At 40.0% G+C, this 19,678-nt stretch overlaps 1 protein-coding gene across 5 annotated transcripts; it reads right to left on the bottom strand.

The window, feature by feature from the left end:
- Positions 1 to 319: 319 nt before the first annotated feature.
- Positions 320 to 16,409, bottom strand: VEZF1 (vascular endothelial zinc finger 1). Of its 5 annotated transcripts, none has more exons than XM_077836295.1 (7): positions 16,234 to 16,409; positions 9,464 to 10,269; positions 8,728 to 8,791; positions 7,518 to 7,701; positions 5,722 to 5,850; positions 3,393 to 3,437; positions 320 to 3,081 (listed from the first exon to the last, which is right to left on the bottom strand). In XM_077836295.1, the coding sequence occupies exons 1-7, from the start codon at positions 16,264 to 16,266 to the stop codon at positions 2,654 to 2,656; spliced, it is 1,689 nt and encodes a 562-aa protein (XP_077692421.1). In that variant the 5' UTR covers positions 16,267 to 16,409; the 3' UTR covers positions 320 to 2,653. The 5 variants fall into 5 exon arrangements, with proteins under 5 accessions (XP_077692421.1, XP_077692423.1, XP_077692425.1 ...); XM_077836297.1 differs by having other exon boundaries at positions 9,551 to 10,269; positions 16,234 to 16,408; XM_077836299.1 differs by having other exon boundaries at positions 9,572 to 10,269; positions 16,234 to 16,406.
- Positions 16,410 to 19,678: the final 3,269 nt, after the last annotated feature.

The following is a 19,678-nucleotide window of genomic DNA, read 5'->3' as shown; positions in this document are numbered from 1 at the left end:
TATTTACCCAATTAAAAATGAGACAGGTTGAAGATGATTTAATGCAGCCTTTTAGATGTAAATCAGATAACTTTGAGCAGAGCCAGTTAAAAAGGGAAAGACAATACCCTTTGCCTCTTCTGTTGTACTTTCTGCTAGGAGCAGTATGGTTAGTGGTTTCAGAATTATTCAAGAAACATCCATGCTCTAGCACAATAGGGAATTTCCTTTTATGTGTTTAATGAGTTTGTTCCTCTGTAAGAACTGAAATGCGACTGTCAGGGCACAGAAGCGGACTGAAAGATTCATTCTGAATATTACCTTAATTGACAACATACAATGAAGTCTCACAGTTGTTTATTATATAATTAATTCATAACCATTTCTAGTACACATTTCCATATTGTTTTTTAATGCTTTTATTTTTTAAGCTCAGGGACACCCAAACTTCACCCAACTGAGAGTCACAGTAGCAGCTTGCCAGGTGCTAGAAGGCTGTACCTAGTTTGTAAAAATGGTGCAAGTGGATATCACTTTCATATGTAATAGAGGTGTAGGGCTTGGAGACTACATATCCCAGCATGCAATGCTTGATCACGATTGGGCAGCTAAGGAGAGAGACAGATTTTGCTGGGCTGCATTTGATTACATGCCTCACTTTGGCCACATCAGTTTAACTCAGGTAGCTGTCTGCATGCAATGATCTACTGTGGAAAACAAAGATCTTTGTACTGTTGGAGTAAAAACAGTGGTAACAAAGTCATAGCTACATATTCTTCTCTACATTTTTGTTTATTGAGACAAACTAATTAAAAGGCACAAACATAGGGCATATGTTTACATGGACATTATAACAAACATATACATTAAAAGTGTAGGAATGTGTTTCCTTTCTGCTAAACAGAAAGTTCCTAAGCTTTTATATATACAAAAGTTGTACAATTTGATGTCCTAAAGTACAAAAGATCATTTATAAAATTATTTTACACTAAGTTCTATTTTTTGTTTTACTATGTAGTCCAAGCCCCTAGAATGATTTCGCATAATGAAACAGATACCTGTCACCTGACCTAGAAGTCTGGTATTTGCTGCTTATACTGACAAGGCAGGGTATCAACGGAAGCAATCCATTTTGACTAGTCAATCCTGCTAGGATTCTGTAAGATGCATACACACTAATCTCCATTGTTTTCAACTTCATTAAGATAAAAACATCTCAACTCTTCTTTAAATTTGTGTTTGTTTTTTTTAAATGTAGAGTCTTGGTTTTAGGGTGTCTTTTTTAAACAAAGTTTTAAAAATGTGAATATGTGACATGATAGTCTAAAAAGTATATCTGTTTCCCTATATTTTGCTTTCTACTTTATGTACAGATAAACAGTCTAAGAAATAAAAAGCACATGTAGTTTTAACATGGGTAACCATCTGTGGAGTACTTCTGGGCTGGACAGCGCAGACTGTCATGCCACAACCACCACAAATTGATAGAAATGTGTTAACACAATAGAAGAATAAAGTAAAAATGATGTTTGAAAATATTTACAAAGTTGAACAGATTTGCACAACACTTGATTAAGAAATACGGGAGAAATTAAAGACGCTCTTGGCTTGTCCTGTAGGGGGCATCCTACCTAGTTAGTGGTTAGAATAAAAACTGTATACAGTTTAATATAAGACAAAAACTTCTAGTGAACAACTAACACGTCTGTCCCCTGCTGCAACATCAACAGGTTCTGATGGGGAAAGAGAGGGCATATACATCACACCCCAGCGCTTCCAGAGTCTTCCAGCTTTAAGCAATATTTTATAAAAGATTCAAAACATTCCTTTTGCTCCTAGATAAGAGTCCCATGGGGTTTTGACTGTTAAAAGACCATGTTTACACACATTTCAACTCCTCTTCTGCCAGCCATGGCTGTTTCTTACCAAACATTAACAGTTTAAAAAAAAAAAAGTTGACTAGAATGCTACCTTTCCTTAGGGTAATATGTTGGGTAATATTTACATCTCCAAATATCAGGTCACAATCCCTATTATATGTTGAAGTTAGAATGATAAGTTATCATATGCTTTGCATATCAGAGCTGGTATCACCTTTCCCATAGGGAATGCTGCCTGAAATTACCATATTCCCAAAGGTAAAATGCATATTTTCTCCAAAATGCATTAAAAAAATAACATTGTAATGCATTTACTCATAAAAAAACATTAACACAGACAAAGTTACTACACTAGCTCTGAATCAGTGGATTTAGAACTGGCAAGTTAAAATTAGCCATCCACCCTGTCAAGCATATGGAGGGGTCTTTGCTAGTGTTTGGATTAAAAGCATTTCCTAGTTTATAATTTCTGGGATAAAACAGTAATGCTGATTTTTAATGACTGGTTTTTAACTGTGGCAAGTAACCACCTGTCCTATTTCAACATCATCATCAGCTAACAGTAAAACTTGCTTTAAAGAAAGTGATAAATTACAAACTAGTTTGAACACAATGAGCCAAATCAACAGGGAAAGATGCTATTAGGGTTTTTAACCGGTGCACGTTAACCCAGTTATTTAGTTTGACTTTATTATATTATTATTAACATTATTATTATTATTATTATTATTAACTAAAAAAACCTGCTGGTAAGGATTCAGTTTTAATCCCCTTTAATACTGGTTAGAGATTCTTTACCAAGGAGGAGACGTGGGCAAGGCTTGAGGCAGGAAAGGCATGCTCTCTACTGGTCTCATTGCTATATTTAATGGACCTGCTAACGTCATTGGTGTTGGGAGATTCATAGGAGACGTTATAGTGACTGGATGCGCTATATTCACTGGAGCAGTTACTGGGGTAGGTAAATTGACCGGTGTCGTGAGCGTTAATGGAGAGGTCATGGATAATGGACTTGTTATAGTTACAGGATGCCCTAGGTTCATCGGACTGGATATATTAACTGCACTTGATACATTTACTGGACTTCTCATGCTCATTGCAGCTGCCACTGTGACTGGGTTTGTGATAGTCCCAGAAGCCACAGAGGACGTTATATTGAATGGAGTAGTAAGAGTCACAGGCGTAGTAGCAGCAGTGGAGGTTTGGCACAAGTTAGCAGCTTCTAAAAATGAGACATAAAAAGACAAAAAGTTTTAACACATAAAAAAACATGGACAAGATTTAAAAAAAACAAAACAAGAACAAGTTCTGGAATAATTTTCTTTAGAAAATATTAGTAAGTTAACTGTTAACATTCTACAGCCTACAATAAATATAACTTTCATGCAGCTCATTTGAATTCAAAATTCTTTCCTGAGAAGTCAAGCGAGGTTGTCTTATAAAGAGGGTTTTGATGTTCACAAAAACAGTATTGTACAATCAGAAAAATCCTCTCAAGAGGAACATTATAAGTAGAGAAGAGAGTGTACATACCGAATGGTACGTACTCTATAGCCTTCTCAAAGGTGAATTGACATTCTGTGAAGGTTTTAAAAAGTCATTATTAGGGACTGATAAGCAAAGCTAATTTCAATGTTTACCTGCTTATTTCAGTCTTAATTATTTCTGCTAAATTATTCCACTGATCGTGGTAAGTTTATCTTAGCAATTTTCAAGTATACCCAGTCAGTAGATCTTATAACCCCCATTATCTCCTCAGCTTTTACATTAACTACAATTCTACACCAATATTTTACTTTGTTTTGCAATAGAGACTATGGCTGAACAGGCAAGAACCAAGAGGACCCTGCACTGAGATGGAGGATCCTGGGTCTGTTCCCAGTTGGGTCTAGCAAGGGCTGGACACTTTGTGGAGAAGATACAGCCAGGCTCCACGGAAGAGGCAGATGACTCCACTAGATATCAGCACCACCTGCTGGTTAGCCATAGAACAACGCTCCAAAAACAGAAGCGGGTTGTTGGACGCGGATAAAAGAAAGGGATGACTGCTAAAGAAACCGAAAAAATATATTCCGTGTCAATGTTATGGCATTTTTAAAAATGTGTCTTGTTTCACATTTGTAGAGTAGGACACCTAGGTCAGTCTATATCCATATTTCAAGAGGTAAACTAAAGAGTCCACCCTTGCCATGCAGGCTATTCAAATGTATTAAGAGCGTGTTTTCTTTTACAGCAGCATTAGCCCCATTTGAGGGTCACTGTTGACTGTTCAGGGTCAATAATCAGGTGTGGAGACAAAAAAAAAAAAAAAAAAAAAGCGTCTGTGGGGGGGGATTTAACACAATTATAACAAATATCTGAAATTAAATAAACTGCTGAATTTAAAAATTCCCCTGTGGTATTGCAAAACCAAACACAACATGTGGTGCTAATGCATGAGAACCAGCATGAAAAGGACCGTGAACAAGAATGGAACTGACTGGTCTAGTTTCATCTTCCAAACAGAGTGATTTCTTTAGCTATAACACCCTCCCATCCTCTCCCCAGATATCAGGGGTGCTCTTCGGGCACCACAGGTTTCACTGAACAGTTTCAGTTTGACTCTTATTGAAAAACTTGGCACAATACTTTCCCCGCCCCCACCCTAGTGGCCCTCGCCCCCACCCACCCTCCTCTCACCCCCACCTTCCCTCTTTTTAATATAGTTGTTTTTGTTAAAAGCACTTCGACCGATACATATGGTAAGAAAGAAGGAAGCAGAAACAAGACATAGAAGAGAATGAGCAGAACAAGCCTCACTTTGGTTTTCCTAGGTCTTCCATCCCCATAGCATTGGGGTACTAACCAGATAAACCCTAATACTTTTCAGTTATCGCGGTTTATAAGAAAAAAGGTTAGGCTGTTTCTAACATTGAATAAGAAAAATCTTTGTGGCAGCAGGAATCAGAAACGGAGCGAGCTACCTTGTACAGAAAAAGGGGACTAGAATAACTAATAGACTATGGAGGAATTGTGAGGAGCTTGACGGGAAAGATGGGTGGAGAATATTTATGGTTCAAAATTAAGAGTTAATTAAAAGGAATAAATGGACAGCAGGAATACATTTAATCAGAGGGAGCCACATGACAGAAATTAGAAACCAAAGGGTTGTGAAAAGAATAAACTAGAGGTAACTGGAGATTTCAAACTATACTCCAAATGAGACGCTAAACTGAAGCAATCTATTCCTTATGCAACAGGCATAGTGAACAACGAAAGGGCACTATTCAACTTTGAATACAATAGGATAGGTAGAGGTGAGCAGTATCTTGACAATAGTGACTAATCTAGTTAATTTTGCAACTAGAAGAATGACACCAAGCAATGGAAGAAAAAGTATGAATTTCACCAGACTGTGGACAAATACAGTTATGCGATGGGTACAAGTGAATGAAATAAAATGGGAAAGAACAGGGATATGAAAACGGTTTAAACGGAAACCGATGTCTACACAAAAATCGTATGTGTGAGATCTAACAACTGGTGATGTTTTAAAGAAGGTCCAGAAATCACACACAAATCAAAGGCCAAACTCTGCCTTTGAGCACAGGCACAGCTCCCATTAACCGCAAGAGGCGGCTTACGTGCACATTCAAGGGCAGAATCTGATTGAAGATAAATAGTAAAGAAGTTCATTTGAGAAGTGAATGTTACGTAAGGTTATCACAGTTTTTTTTAAGCCTCCTTTTTATGAGCAAGAATTAATTTTCATGTGTCAATTTTTGCCATTTCAAATTCTCTCTAACACTTTCTTTTTGTAAAATAGACTAGAATTTAAAAAACCAAGTAAATCAAGATAATAGATTATGTTATTTTGTTTTACCTTTCTTCCTTGCTTTGACCGCCTCTTCCCATAATCTCAGTGTCTCTACCTGCTTTCCAGGCCAGTTTGTTACGTGTTGTTGTTGTTGCTGCTGCTGCTTCTGGTTGCTGGTCTCCTCACTCATGCATGCTACGCCAGTCAAGTAAAAACACACACAAATTCACCTTGGAAATGTATGCTCCTTTCTACTGAAAGGATGAAGGCTTTTGTTTAAGTTAAAAACATGTTCAGAATCTTGAAAAGAGAAAGATAGGAGTGTTTAAAAACATTTAATTAGTGCTGTATTTCAGTAGAATTACCTCTCTAAGATCTAGAGAAGTGCAAGCTATGAGCTGCCTGATTTCTCTTTCACAGTGAGTGACATCTCAAGAATGATAAACAAAGAGAATGAAATACAGGACTTTAAAATGGAATGGCTTCTATGGTACTCATACAGATCAGATTTCCCCAGAACTCAAGGAGGCAGCTGAGTCAAGTTATGTTAGAACACAGCAATAATTACTTAAAAAGACACCTCTCACCCCTTCTTGAAATCAAAATTAAAAACATTTTTAGTTCACCCTCACATCAGAAAATAGCTATTTACTCTCTGGCCACATAGCTGCTCCTGCCACTTTCATCTCTGCCTTTTGTGAGTCCCATAATACCTCCTGCGAGCTGTTTAGGGTCACTGAACTGATAATGAAAGGCAGAATAGTTGGTACTGTGGGAACAAGGACTCCAACAACCCCTACTTCAAAAATAATTCACATTTTAATTTTATTTTCCACATCCAAGTCAGTAAATATTTGTCAAGCTTACTAGATATTCTAACTGACCTCAAACTTCTCGGAATAAAAGAACACATTAAATATGAACTAAAAGGCAAAACACTGTTTGAAGGTTTTAAGGATGGAATTTTCAAAAGAACCTAGAGGGAGGGGTTAAACACAACTCCTTTAGGCTCGGATTTTCAAAGGAGTCTACATAACCAACATGACGTGTAGATTTAAGTTTCAAATACTTTTGAGAGAGAAAGCCAGTCTCTCCTTCGTTTACTTGCCACTCCGAAGTTCAGGATTCAGCATTTCTGCCGAGGATATTCAGATTTTAACACCAGAATTACAATCGCCTAGTCTGACCTCCTGTACAGCACAGGCCAACCACCACCAATGCCCAAAACGCATCAGGCAATGCAGGAAAATGCCTTCCTTTAAGTGCTTGTTTTGTCCAATGCTTCAAGGAAAAAACACCGACAGCCTTGATCCAAAGCTCATGGAAATCAGTGGGAGTCTTTGGCTTCACTGAGCTTTAGATCAAGCTCAAAATCCTGAACGTAAGACTTGCCAAGTTTTCAAATATTTTGCTATAAAAGGCAAATGTGTCATTTTAAAATCTACACACATTCTGTTACTAATTTAAAATCCTGGACACTATTCTCCCTCCCTCCCCCCTTTTTTTTTTTATTTTGCAGTTAAGGAAGTAGGTCAGGATGTATCCAATTGTACTCATAAGTTGAAAGACAAAGATATTAGGATCTTCATACTTAAAAGTGAAGAACTATTCTCTCTCACTTCAGGGCATTTCTCTAAGAGATAAGACAATACTCCTAGTTCCAGATCAGTTCCACATCTCCAGATCAACAAATCGGGAGCTTTTCATGAAAAATCCATTTTCAGAGATCTATTTTCTGATAGGTGCAAACATCTAAACTGAGTCACAGGTGTATTTTACATTTTAAGAAAGTCAAAGGCAACTTATGTTGCAAAATGTTTAGAACACACATTTACTGAAGTGTTTTTAAAATGTTCACCTACTTTTACTGATGCCTTGTTTACAGGTATTACAGTTGATACTTTGGCTCTGCCCATGTGTCTTTAAGTGGCTGGTGATATATGCTGCACTCAGAAGTTTACCACAGATATTACACGATACCTTTCCTTCATGGCGCACCATGTGTGTCCGCAGTCTGTCTTTGGTGGCAAAGGCAGCAGTGCACGTCTACATGAAGGACAACAGCATTTTTTAAGTGTAGACCATCTTATTCCACTGGGGACCATGTGGCCCATTTAAAAGTATATTTTATTTTCTAGGTGCTACTGTACCTTAGGCATGTTGACAAACCTTTTGATTTTACATGGATTTACAGTGAAGCCTATTTCAAGCTACCACTTAAGAGACGGAACATAATCTAATTGCTTAATGGAAATGGTCTTCTGATAAGTGTGGAACAGAAGAATACTCTATACTACTGGGCCTACTTTGGAGCAATTTCTTAAAATAGAAGATTGTCTTGCATACCTAAGTGATAGATGGTTTACAAATACCTACAGTAGACAAGGATGATCTCTTATACAGGCTTCACTGTATAGTTCTGGTTATGATTATTTTTTACTACAGATAGTTTAGTTCCAATCCAAAATCAGGAAAGGGAAGACAAAGCATTTCTTTAGAGCTATTCTTTTAATTCAAAGCATTTACTTATAATATGAGTCACTAGAGACAGGTTGGAACGTGCATGGATGATTCCAAGCGAAACCATAGAATAATTGATTGTTCAACACTAGTCAAATTCTGCCTCATTTTTAATCTTCAACTTACTTTCACCATGACAATTTGCTTTCGATTTCAAGCAAAATACTCTATTTTCATAACTGCCTTTACCTATAAAAATTGCTAAACAAATCCTACACATTGCTTCAGCAATCAATGTCAATTTGAGGATTTAGCCACACTGTTTTTAAAGGTAAACTTGACTTGAACTATAGGGTTTTGGGAATATTCTCCAAGGAGCAAATAAGCCTCTAATCTTACAAAATGGTAGGCACATCATCCTCTTAAGCTGCTTCTACACTGGGATCATAACTACAACACTAAGTAACTATAAGCAGTGTGGACAGAGCCATATTCCAACCTTGCATTCAAGGGAACCATGTAAATCAACACAGTCCCTGGTGGAATACTCAGTTGACATTGACTAACTGTACAATTAAACTTATGCTGTTGATAAATCATGTTAACCCTTACTTGGCATTTGAAGGGTCTCTCTGTCGAGTGAACGTGTTTGACATGACAGCTTAAGTGATCAGGCCTGTGAAAGAACAGAGGTACAGAACGTGTACCGTTACAAATAGACAGCAATGATTCTTAGGCTAGCAGCACTGAACATTGCATTGATTGCCATTTTCAGCCCACCTCCCTTCAAAAAAAAAAAGAAAAAGAAAAAAGAAAAAAAGAAAAAGACTCCCCTTACCTATAAAGCAACCCGCTGCTAGGATAATGCAAAATGGTTACACTAGGACCCAGCCAGCAAAGTTTAAAACTCAGCCATGTATCTATTATACACCAGGAAGTGCTACAGTTAGTGAATTTTTACTACTTGTAAGAAGGAATTGCATTAACAGTCCTAGAGATTGACGTTCGCTCTATTCACAGAACAGATACAGCACAGCCAGCAGCAATGCAAGCTCCCCCACACTGCTCTGCCAACGAACCTCAATCTTGACCTGAAAGGAGTTACGTTAAAGGCAAGACGACAGATCAGTCTCCATGCCCCAATCTTTGACCTCTACAAAGATTGCTAACAAGGAGTCCAGCTAGCACCAACGGCGACGTGGACACCTTTCCATGTGACCTGGATTGAGGCCATCAGGTCATTTCAGAACATTGAATAACCATAAAACAGTGACAGCTTTTAGTCATGATCAAACCATCTTAGATTGAGACCCACACCCTAAGTAAACAAGGCTCTTTATCCCCTCACCAATCTTCTAAGATGTCTGGTTCTCCTAGCCCCTTGCTATGATAGTTTAACCCTTCTTGATTACGAAAAGCCAATACTTGAGCTCGCCTGGGATTTTCTACATGGTACCTCGAGAAGCCTTTTCCACAAACACCACAGGTGTATGGTTTGGTGATGCCACCTTCATGAGACCTCACATGATAGGTCATGCGGTCCTTCCTCTTGAAGCGCTGATTACAAATTGGACATTCAAAAGGTTTTTCATCTGAGTGGGACAGCTTATGCCGGTTGAGGTGGTACACATCCCGGAAGGCTTTTCCGCACATCTCACAAGCATGGTTCTTCTTAACAGGCTTGCTGGGCTTCTTCACCGTCTGAGTCACAGCCATGGCTGTTGCACCAGCACTACTGCTGGGGTTGGTGGCAGAGGAAGACGTCGTGACCGTTGACAGGATGCCCGCGATAGTTGAAACCAGTGAAGTTCGGCTGTTGTCGCCAGCAATAGTTGAGATTAGGGGCACCATTGTGGTGGGAGTTTTCTTTGGCCGTGACACTAACTTTATCCCTGTGTGGCAGGACTCATGGCGCCTCAAATGGTAGCTGTCCCTGAAAGCTTTGCTGCAGTAGGTGCATACAAAGGAGGTTTTAGGTTTTTCCTTTTTAATCCCAACAATAGCATCCTTTAATGTTTCTGGTGCAGGCTGAGGTTTCTGGGTTATTGGTAAGGGTAGAATCGGCTTCTGATCAGGTGGCTCAACAGCGGAGCTCAGGAGGGGCAGCAAACTGTTCTGTGCTGCCTGCTGTTGGTGATGTGAGGCTTCATGTGCCTAAAATCAAACATTCACACTTCAGAATTTCTGTTGGTGGGCGCTCACTTTGACATGCTGAAAACATTTACAGGCAAAGGAAAGCAAATCTTAGACCAAAGAGTCACTGAACTAACAAGTGCAAGAAATTATATAAAATCTCACTACAATGATTTCCTGATTGGAAAAACCACTTACATTTAAATCCATGTGTTGTGCACAGATTCTGCAGTACATAGGTGTAGGAAAATGCAATCACATAAAACAATTGTTACATATCCTGAGGGCAACATTTCTTATGGCAAATGACCAGGTATTCGTCAGGCCTTTTAACATATTGCTTGATTTCTATCTCAACGACACTCCCTACATAAAAGTGATCATATGGAGAATACACCAGATCTGTGACGGCAGATTATGGATATGCCGAAGGGGTTGACCAATGTGCCAGACAAGTGTTACCAGCCTGGTGGATGGTTACATTTAAAAATCCTGTACAAATTAAACCGTGGCCACAGTGAACTAGGAAGAAACGAGGCATCTTACTTGAATCTCTCTCTTTGCACTACTTTGTCAGTGCTGGAACCACATTTAAATAACTTGTTTCAAGAACTGTTTAACTCTAGATTTAGAGTTATATATTTAAATAGTCTCCCATGGCATTAACACAATGACTAAGATGCTCTAAGGTGCTCTTTGCTTATGGAAACTGATGAGAATAAAGACATGTTTCTTTTCTCTTTATCACCAACTCTTTCACAAAAGGGAGAGGGGGCTAGTCAATAAGCACTAGTAGCAATCTTGTGATTTCTGGAGCACAGACTTACAACAGATATAAAAGTTATTCTTTAAAAAAATAATGTAACTGACAAATGCTGACAAACCTGGACTGCTGCATCTGTGAGAGCAGTACTAGAAAAATCTTTGCTATCACACCACAATGAACAGCCCTCTACTTACCGGTACCCTCTCCTACCTGAGGCTGGTAGCAGAGATGGTGTGGGATGTCTATATTGAACAACTGCTGTAACTAAATTGATTTAAAACTGATCTAGTTAAACTGGTGCAAAGCCCTACTAAAGACACTCAAACTGGTTTAAACCATGCTTAATATTATTTAGCTTAAAGTAACATTAAGCCGAATAATTATAAACATGATTTAAACCAGTTTGAGGGTACCTATAGTAGGGCTTTGCACCAGTATAAACTAGATCAGTTATAAAATCAATTTAGTTACAGCAGTGCAACAGAACAGGCCTGTGGCATGAAACTGATCTTACTGAAACTTTTATTTCTATTAATGCCACATCTTTCCAAGATTACTCCTCTGTGCTTTCCTTTATTAAGTGATATGTACCTCATTTTACATGGTCTTCCCACATTTGGGACTTTGCAGGTTGAGTAAAACTAGGTAATGATTTGGAGCCTACAGGACTGTCAGCTTTAATTTTTAATCAGGATCTGTACCATTATTAAGCATATTCAAATTCAGATCCTTTCAGCTTTAGCCAACAGCCAATTGCTTAAAGCCCTTTGAAGACTTTACTATTTACAGACGCAATCTGTGACTTTCTATTTTGGTGGCATCCAAGCCTTCCTTCTTTTGCCTCTACAGCACATCAATAACCAGAAGCAATGATTACAATATTAAGTACATCTAAGTAGGGGTTTTAAGACTTCCATGCAACACTCCATTCATTCATTCAGGGTGCTCATGTACTCACTTTGTCTTCCCATATTCACCAATCCTGAAGCTTCAGATAATAATGATGTTCTTTGAAAATGGGTTGAAAGTGCGCACAAGTCTTAGCCCACGTGGATGAGAATGCCCACTCTGCAACACTCCCATACTATTTGGTGGGAGACTAGTTCACAGTTTAGGTCAAGCTGTTCTGTGTGAAAGTCCATGGCATTACTTGCTTTGATTACTACAAGCAGTTAGGGTGACTGGTCCACCTCTCTGTACTCTTTAGGTCTATTCAGAAACTTTGGATGCAACAAATATGTTGAGTGTTACCAGGCTAAGTGTGGACATACCAAGGTGCCTCAGTTAACAAACCCTAAACACGCATTCTTGAAGATGGAAAAAAGGGCATTCTTGGCCTGAGTTTGCTAACTCAGAGCACTGGTTCTCAACCAGGGGCACCCATACCCCTGGGGGTACACAGAAGTCTTCCAAGGAAACATCAACACATCCAGATATTTGCCTAGTTTTACAACAGGCTACATAAAAAGCACTAGTGAAGTCAGTTCGGACTCAAATTTCATAAAGACAATGTCTTGTTTATGCTGCTCTATATGCTATACACTGAACTGCAAGTACAATATTTATATTCCAATGTATTTATTTTATAATTAATGGTAAAAATGAGAAAGTCAGCAATTTTTCAGTAATAGTGTGCTGTGACACTTCTGTATTGTTATGTCTGATTTTGTAAGCAAGTAGTTTTTAACGGAGGTGAAACTTGCAAAACAAATCAGACTCCTGAAAGGGGAACAGTAGTCTGGAAAGGTTGACAGTCACTGACTTAGAGCACAGCATGAGGCTCATTTCTCCCATCAAGCTTTTGCATGACCTAAGTGATATTTTGTATTGTTTTACTTTCTCCTGTTTTATAAACAGACGCTTGCTGATGTGTAATACATACAGATGCCAAAATGGGTACAATATAAAACACGAGTTCAAGAACATTTCATGCACTTAATTAGAGCTTTCTGTTCAGAGCATTTTCCAGTCAGGCAATAGTAAATGTGTTTTCACACAGAGTACAAGTGGTTAATATCCTAAGATAGCTCAAGATATACAATTTCAAAGGGAGAGCTAGCAGATCGGATAATAGGGAGTCCAAATCCTTTGGACAAGGTTCAAACTTATGCAGTTTAAGGACATTTTTAAGCCTTAAAGAACCATTAGCACTGCAAGGTAAAACAATTATTTCTGTTGTACCAATATAAACATCTGACACGAAACAATGAATTCATAAGGCTGTCTGCTATGAAACCATCTCTTATATAAGGCTGCTTACCTTGGCTCTCAGATACTCCACCGTTATTACCAATATTGCCTTTTTAACAAAACCTGTCTGCAACAAGCAGCATTACTCAGTTTCCAAGGATCCTCTATATTAGAGCTTTCTAAAGAGGGATCAGGCTGTATTTTTCCCTTGCTGTTAGAGGAGGGAATGCACAGAATGAAACAGCACCTGCTGCCTGCCTTTTGCAAATCATTTTTAATCACTTGTAGGGCACCGTTTTACTTGACTTAGCATTCATGTCAAGTCAACATTTGTGATGTTTTGATTGCCTAGAAAAAGTCTTCCATGCAAAATACAGTATTTCTCTCACTAAGCAAACTTTCATTCCAGGAGGATAGCAAACAAAATAAAAACTGTATTTCATGACCCAGAGTGGTAGGATGTGGCATTGTGAACTTCCAGTGCCAGAGGCTAAGAGATTTTTGCACTGGAGCCTTCATGTCAGAACAGTAAATTAGCATCAGTGAGTCATATCTTGAATGCCCTGTTTGATGGATGATTTCTCTTAACGTTAAGAGATACAACTTTCACTTTCCAGGCAGGTACAAAGTGGTTTTCAAAATATGCATGTGCTAGAACACTAATAAAAAAAATGAACAGAAGTTGCTTATTCAGTATAATCTATATTTGAAAAGGTAAAATTAATCAAGGTAACACCTAAACATGATTAATCTCTTTATTAGGAAAGGAGGATAAAAATTCACTGTACACATTTAATTGCCATTAAAACTAAAATTAAGACATTTAATCATTTCCCCAAAGTCAACTGGCTGAGAATTACAGTTATCCACACAGGGTTTTAAATATACCCTTTAATTATTTTAAAAAATTCTTCTACAGATGTCACAATTGAAAACCATGTGAAGTAAACATTGCATCTCTATACTAGCAGCACAGTATTTTATATTTAACAGTTACCAAACAAAAATAAAGGTGAGGCTTTGTGAAATGGATTTTAAATTATGAGCCTGCTAATGATTTGTTCTTGTTTTGGTGGGACGGGGTAGGATGAGGCAGTAACAAGAAGATACTACTTATAACTTCCCCAATCACTACTATGTTTAGGTACATTAGGATAAACAGTATTGTAAAGCATTTGTTTTATCAAAATGACTCGAAAGCTACTGAATAGTCATTACAAGGTTTTAAAGCTTTATTATCTGGAAGGATGGAAGAGGAGGGAATTTCCATGTCACATCTTTACAAAGATGCTTACTAGTTATGCACCATTAATTATATTTTTGAGAAGGTAAACTGCTGAATCCTTAATCAAGTGAAGAAATACCTACCCTAAAACCAAACTAAAAAGTTTGACGTCAGTATTTGAAAGTACAATGCACTTAAAAACAAAACAAAAACCTCACAATGAAGCAACTGAATTACCGATGCTTAATATCTGTGAAAAGACAGAGCCGTAAAATATCTGTAAGACCCCACTCTAAGAATAGTTGTTCTTGAAAATATATTTAAAGGGGGAGCACTGTATATTGAAGGGAGACAGAAAAACTGATAACTCAAGAAAGGGAGGTGGCCCTAGACTGAGGAAACTTTACTAAGAAGTTTATGTTCAAATCACTGCCCACTAGAGTGAGAAAAATTATAAATCCTTATCCAAACTGTGTGTGTCATCACTCGCACTTATAAGGAACTTATAGTTTCATACCTGTTGTACAAATGAATACAAAAAGATTTAACATGAAATAAGAGTTTGTATATACAGTTTGAATTTGCACTAGCTCAGACTGTTAGATTTGTTTTCTAAGAGAACATTCTTCTAAGCGTGTTTTCAGAAGCAGAGCACCCAAGTGAGTGACTCATCTCCTAGTACTTGCAAGACTATTATTTTTCCTTTAAAAAGAAACATTGCATTCTCTTTACAGATTTATTCATTCCATTCAGGTTTTCAATCAAATGTCATGTTTTTGTTGTTTTCAAAAAGCCAGCCAGGACAAAGAGTAAGTAAGGGGTCCATGCTTGTAATTTTCAAGGTAAAATAATCCTCTTTGCACAAGGTGATGTGTGGGGCTTTTTTTTTTCGGGGGGGAGGGGGAGGGTTGCAATTACATATTTCACATTTTCAAGCTACAAAGTGGCAGAAGGTTTTAGAGAACAAGCCAGTGAGCAAAGGATCCAGATTATAGTTCACAAACACGAGAGCAAGAGAGTTTTTCAGTATTTTACAGTTTCCTTTTTGAGTATTAAACAAACTTTGTATTGTATTTTTGAGCATTAGGGCCGTCTTGAATACAGACAAAAACAGTGACTCAGTTTGCAAGTGGAGGGATTATTCTCGCCTTCTGTGGTTTTTCTTGCTATTCTTTTTAGTACTCAGTTCTTAGGGGAAAAAATCCATCTCTCGCTCCCTATTTTAAATTAAATCCTATTTTAAATTAGGACAACATCCCTCGTCAGTCACCGAGGCCGGCTGTTTCAAGAGGAATTAATTTATTCTCTCACACGCACAGTGTCTGCTGCATCTAGGTGGGGTTTTTTTCTGGGGCGGGAACCCCACAAATGATTGTTATTATTTGCAATAAAAAGAGTAAAAAAAAAAAAAAAGAACCGGCAAAACATTTTTACAATAAATAAATAAATAAATAAAAATCGGGAGGGCAATAATTTTTTGACCAGAAAAAAAAAAAAGCCCCCCCCATATGAATCCCCAGCGTCTGCAAGGAGCGGAGACAGGCGGCTTAGCCCGGCGCGCTATAGCCGGCTCAGCACAGCGCTATAACGCGGGATCCCTTCTCCCCCCCGCGGCTCCCCCCTCCCGCGCCGGCCTGGGTGGGGGAGGGGGAGAAGGAGGCCGGGCGGCCGCGCTGACTGACAGCCCGCGGGCCTAGCTGGAAACCGCGCGCTGCGCGGCGGCCGCTGCCCGGGGACGGAGTGGCCCCGGCCGGTGAGGGAAGGGCGGGGGGAGGGGGGAGGTCCGGCCTCCCCGCGGCCTCACCTGAAAGAGGAACGCGGTCCAGTTGGCCTCCATGGCGGGGACTCCCGGGGCCTTCGCGGCCTGGTCTGCGGCGGCGGCTCCGGCTCGATCCCCCCTCCCTCCCCCGGGCCCCTGCTACATGGAGCCGACAACAAAGCGGCGGCGGCGGCAGCTCAACATGGCAGCGCCGAGCGGCCGCTTCCGCTAACCTCCGGGCCGCACCACTGCGGGCGCGGGGGGGGGGTTCGCGCGGGGAGCGCCGCCAGCCCCGGCCCTGCAGAGAGGCGCGGGCGCCCCGCACCTCGCGGGGGTGCGTCCACCCGGCGCGGCACGCGGGCGTCTGGGAAGAGGGCGTGGGGGGGACGCCGCTTCCCGCGGCCGAATAGCGGCCCGAGCCTGGCCCGTCCCCCCCGTGGCCTACCAATGGGACCGTCCCAGGCTGGGGAAGCTGAGCTCGGGAGAGAAGATGGAGGAGAGAGAGGAGAGTGTCCAGGGCTGGTCACCTCCTGCCCACACCCCCCCCCCCCCAGTATATGGGGAGGGGGATAGGGAGGGGGAAGGAGCATCCCCCCTTTGCCCCCCTCAAAAAAACCAACCCTGCCCCCTGCTATCAGAAATAGATCGGAGGGAAACAATAAAAATATCCATAATTAATTAGGAAAATGTAAAAGTTTTTTTTTGGAGGGGGGGGGAGAGAACCTCCTCCTCCATGCAGCACCTGCACCAGCAGGTGGAGATTCTGCAGCACGCGCTTCCCATGCATGATGTCAGCATCTTAAAAAAAAATGTTTTAACTCTTAAGTAAGACCCCTCTGAAATAAAGAAGCAGCGGGGAGGAGGATGGGGGCACATATACAACCATAGGCAAAGCGGCTGCCAATTTTATCCCAAATGATGGCACCCAGGACAGCTCACGGAAATTGTGCAAGGTGTACCTGTTTCCATATGAAACCTGCATATAATAATAAATATGTCAAAGGGGGACGACACCAAAAGTTATGGGTGTTTTCCCCCCAACAACATCCAAACTGGCCTGTTGATGCAGTATCCTGTCGGTTTCCATTTGAAGCCTGGACAAAATAATTTTTTAAAAGTGCTACACTTTTAGTTCCGCTTCACTCCATCACCCAATGCACCCTCTTATCTACTGGGGCCACCTGTGGCTTATTTCAAAGGCCATCTCTTATTTTGTGGTGTTAGCATCACAAAGTCCCACCTCAAACTCACAGTCTTGGGTCGGTATTTCTGCAATTATCATTCAGTTGGTTATCATCTGGCATACAGATGTATGCTATGGTGCCACTAATAGAACATTGTGGGTTGTGTTGCTCAAACAAACTTCAAACATGCATTTTTCATGTAGCTGCATAGGTATAGCCACTGGGGGTGGCTTGAAATCCCCCTTTAACTTTTTCCTCTACAGCTGCTGCAATCTCCATCATGACTGCAAGGGTTCTATATTTCCATTCCTAGTCCCCCCTTTTCTTCCCAACTTCCACCCCAAGCATTTTCTTATGATGACCACACCTTTGCAAACCTGGTCCTTTATTTCCTGAAAAGGTAGGTGGTTTAATGCTATTTAAAACAGGGTCATGCCCCATATCTGTTTTTCAGTGCAATTTCTCTGGATTATCCAAAGTGCACCCACCTCCCATGAGATTTATATTTTCTTGATATATGTATTAAAGCACTTAACTTACAAGGCTCGTTTGTAGCCAAGGCATCTCAAATGCTTCATCTAGATGCAAATTATTGCCACAGTCCCACAACCCCTTAAGTATGTGTTCATCTTTAAATGCATGAGCAGTCACATTAAGTACATACGTAAGTGTTAGTAGGTTTGGGACCTAACTGTTGCATTGAGTTTACTGCTCGCTGCCATTGCTTACTTTAGTTGCTCTTATTTGTAGGCATGTTCCTTCTCTACACAATAGCATAGAAAGTGTACAGTAGGCACCATTACAGACATCACAGATGGCTGTTGTACATTTACAGTGTTCCCCATTAAGTGCAGGAAATATCACAAATACAGACTTGGTAAAGTCAAATATTGAAGCACAGCAAATGGATTATTTTAAATGATACCCAGTGGACATGGCACTTTACAGAACAGGACTGTTTCCCAAGAAAGCTGGGAATTGACTTGCAAAACCCTCCTGGGTTAGCCCTAGTCAATCCTCTTTACTCAGGCCAAGGTCCCAGTAACTTGGAGTCTTGGGTGCACAATGAGTAAAAGATCCATCAGCTTCTTGCATTCATGCTTTAGGAAGGGAGACCACAATGGGTGTATAAGAAACGCAGGCTTGTTACCACTGATTCCTTGGGAGTTTGGCCTCAGTAAGGAGGGCTCAATAGGGTCCCAGCATAGTAGGTTTCCTATGCTATTCCCCACTACCACCACCACCACACACATACTGAAAACCTGTTTTTTTCTCATAAAAATTAAGTTACATACATTTAACCCAAAGACACACAGACTTCCCCAACAGTAATATTTCACTGCTAATGTTTCATTGTTCACAGTAGGGGAGAGGAGGATATCTAGAAAGGATAGATATCTAGTCCTTAGAATGAGGGAGACCCAGGCTCTGTTCCCATCTCCGCCATGGATTTGTGGGACCTTGGGCAAATCACCTAGTTTCTGTAGTATGCTGTTTCTCTGCCCTCTGTAAAATGGGAATATTTCCCCACTTTGTGCAAACATGGTGAGCTGTAACTAATTCTGTTGATTCAGTCTTGCAATTTTATCACAAAATCTTGTAATATGTGTGGTTATTCTTAAAGACCCAGCTCCTGGAGTCAATTGATTTAATGAAAGCAGAGAGATTCATATGTAAAAATAGTTCCTAGACCTTGTGGTTGGGGAGAAAAGCATGAAAACATTAACCCTAAAAGGTTCAAAACTAGAGGGCAAATAAAAAGCCAACATTGATTATTTAGAAAAACCATGATTTTTAAAGCCATTCTCTTGATATCTGGGAACTTGACTCACTTTTGACCACTTGGGGTTGATCACTGCTGTAACATTTTATTATCCTTGGACAGAAAGTGCTAGAGATGTGCATTTTTCCATTGTTAGATTTAAAAGCCTATTATGCATTTTGAAAATTCAAGGCTCTAAAGAGAGTAGCCCACTATAGACTCTTACAGTACAGCTTTTTTGTCAAGACGTGGATGACTTGATCTTCTCTGGCTGGTCTGTGCTAAACAGCCTTGTTTACGGAACACAAAATGCCAAGTGAATGCTCATTTTCACACCTCATCTTTTCAAGCCATTCGATGCACCACTCAGGAAAGTCAAATATGCGTGGGAGCTAGAAAGGCCTTTTTTAATTAATGCCCCCCCCTTAAAAAAAAAACAAACAACCTGGGCACACAAGTTCTCTTCCTCTCACCTAGTAATTATCTACATGTTTACACATCATCCCTGCTGAAATAAAGCAGCAGCCTGCACATCCCTTAGATC

The sequence above is a fragment of the Eretmochelys imbricata genome, chromosome 17 (assembly GCF_965152235.1).
Source record: "Eretmochelys imbricata isolate rEreImb1 chromosome 17, rEreImb1.hap1, whole genome shotgun sequence".
In the NCBI taxonomy this organism is placed as follows: Eukaryota; Metazoa; Chordata; order Testudines; family Cheloniidae; genus Eretmochelys; species Eretmochelys imbricata.
The sequence above is the reverse complement of the archived record's forward strand: the minus strand, read 5'-3'. Positions and strand labels throughout refer to the sequence as shown.

Coding starts and splice junctions, on each gene's coding strand:
- VEZF1 (XM_077836295.1), bottom strand. CDS start 16,266: ATGGAGGCCAACTGGACCGCGTTCCTCTTTCAG. Junction 3,438..5,721: donor GGTCAAAGCAAGGAAGAAAG/GTAAAACAAAAT, acceptor AAACCTTCACAG/AATGTCAATTCACCTTTGAG. Junction 3,082..3,392: donor TATAGAGTACGTACCATTCG/GTATGTACACTC, acceptor TCTCATTTTTAG/AAGCTGCTAACTTGTGCCAA.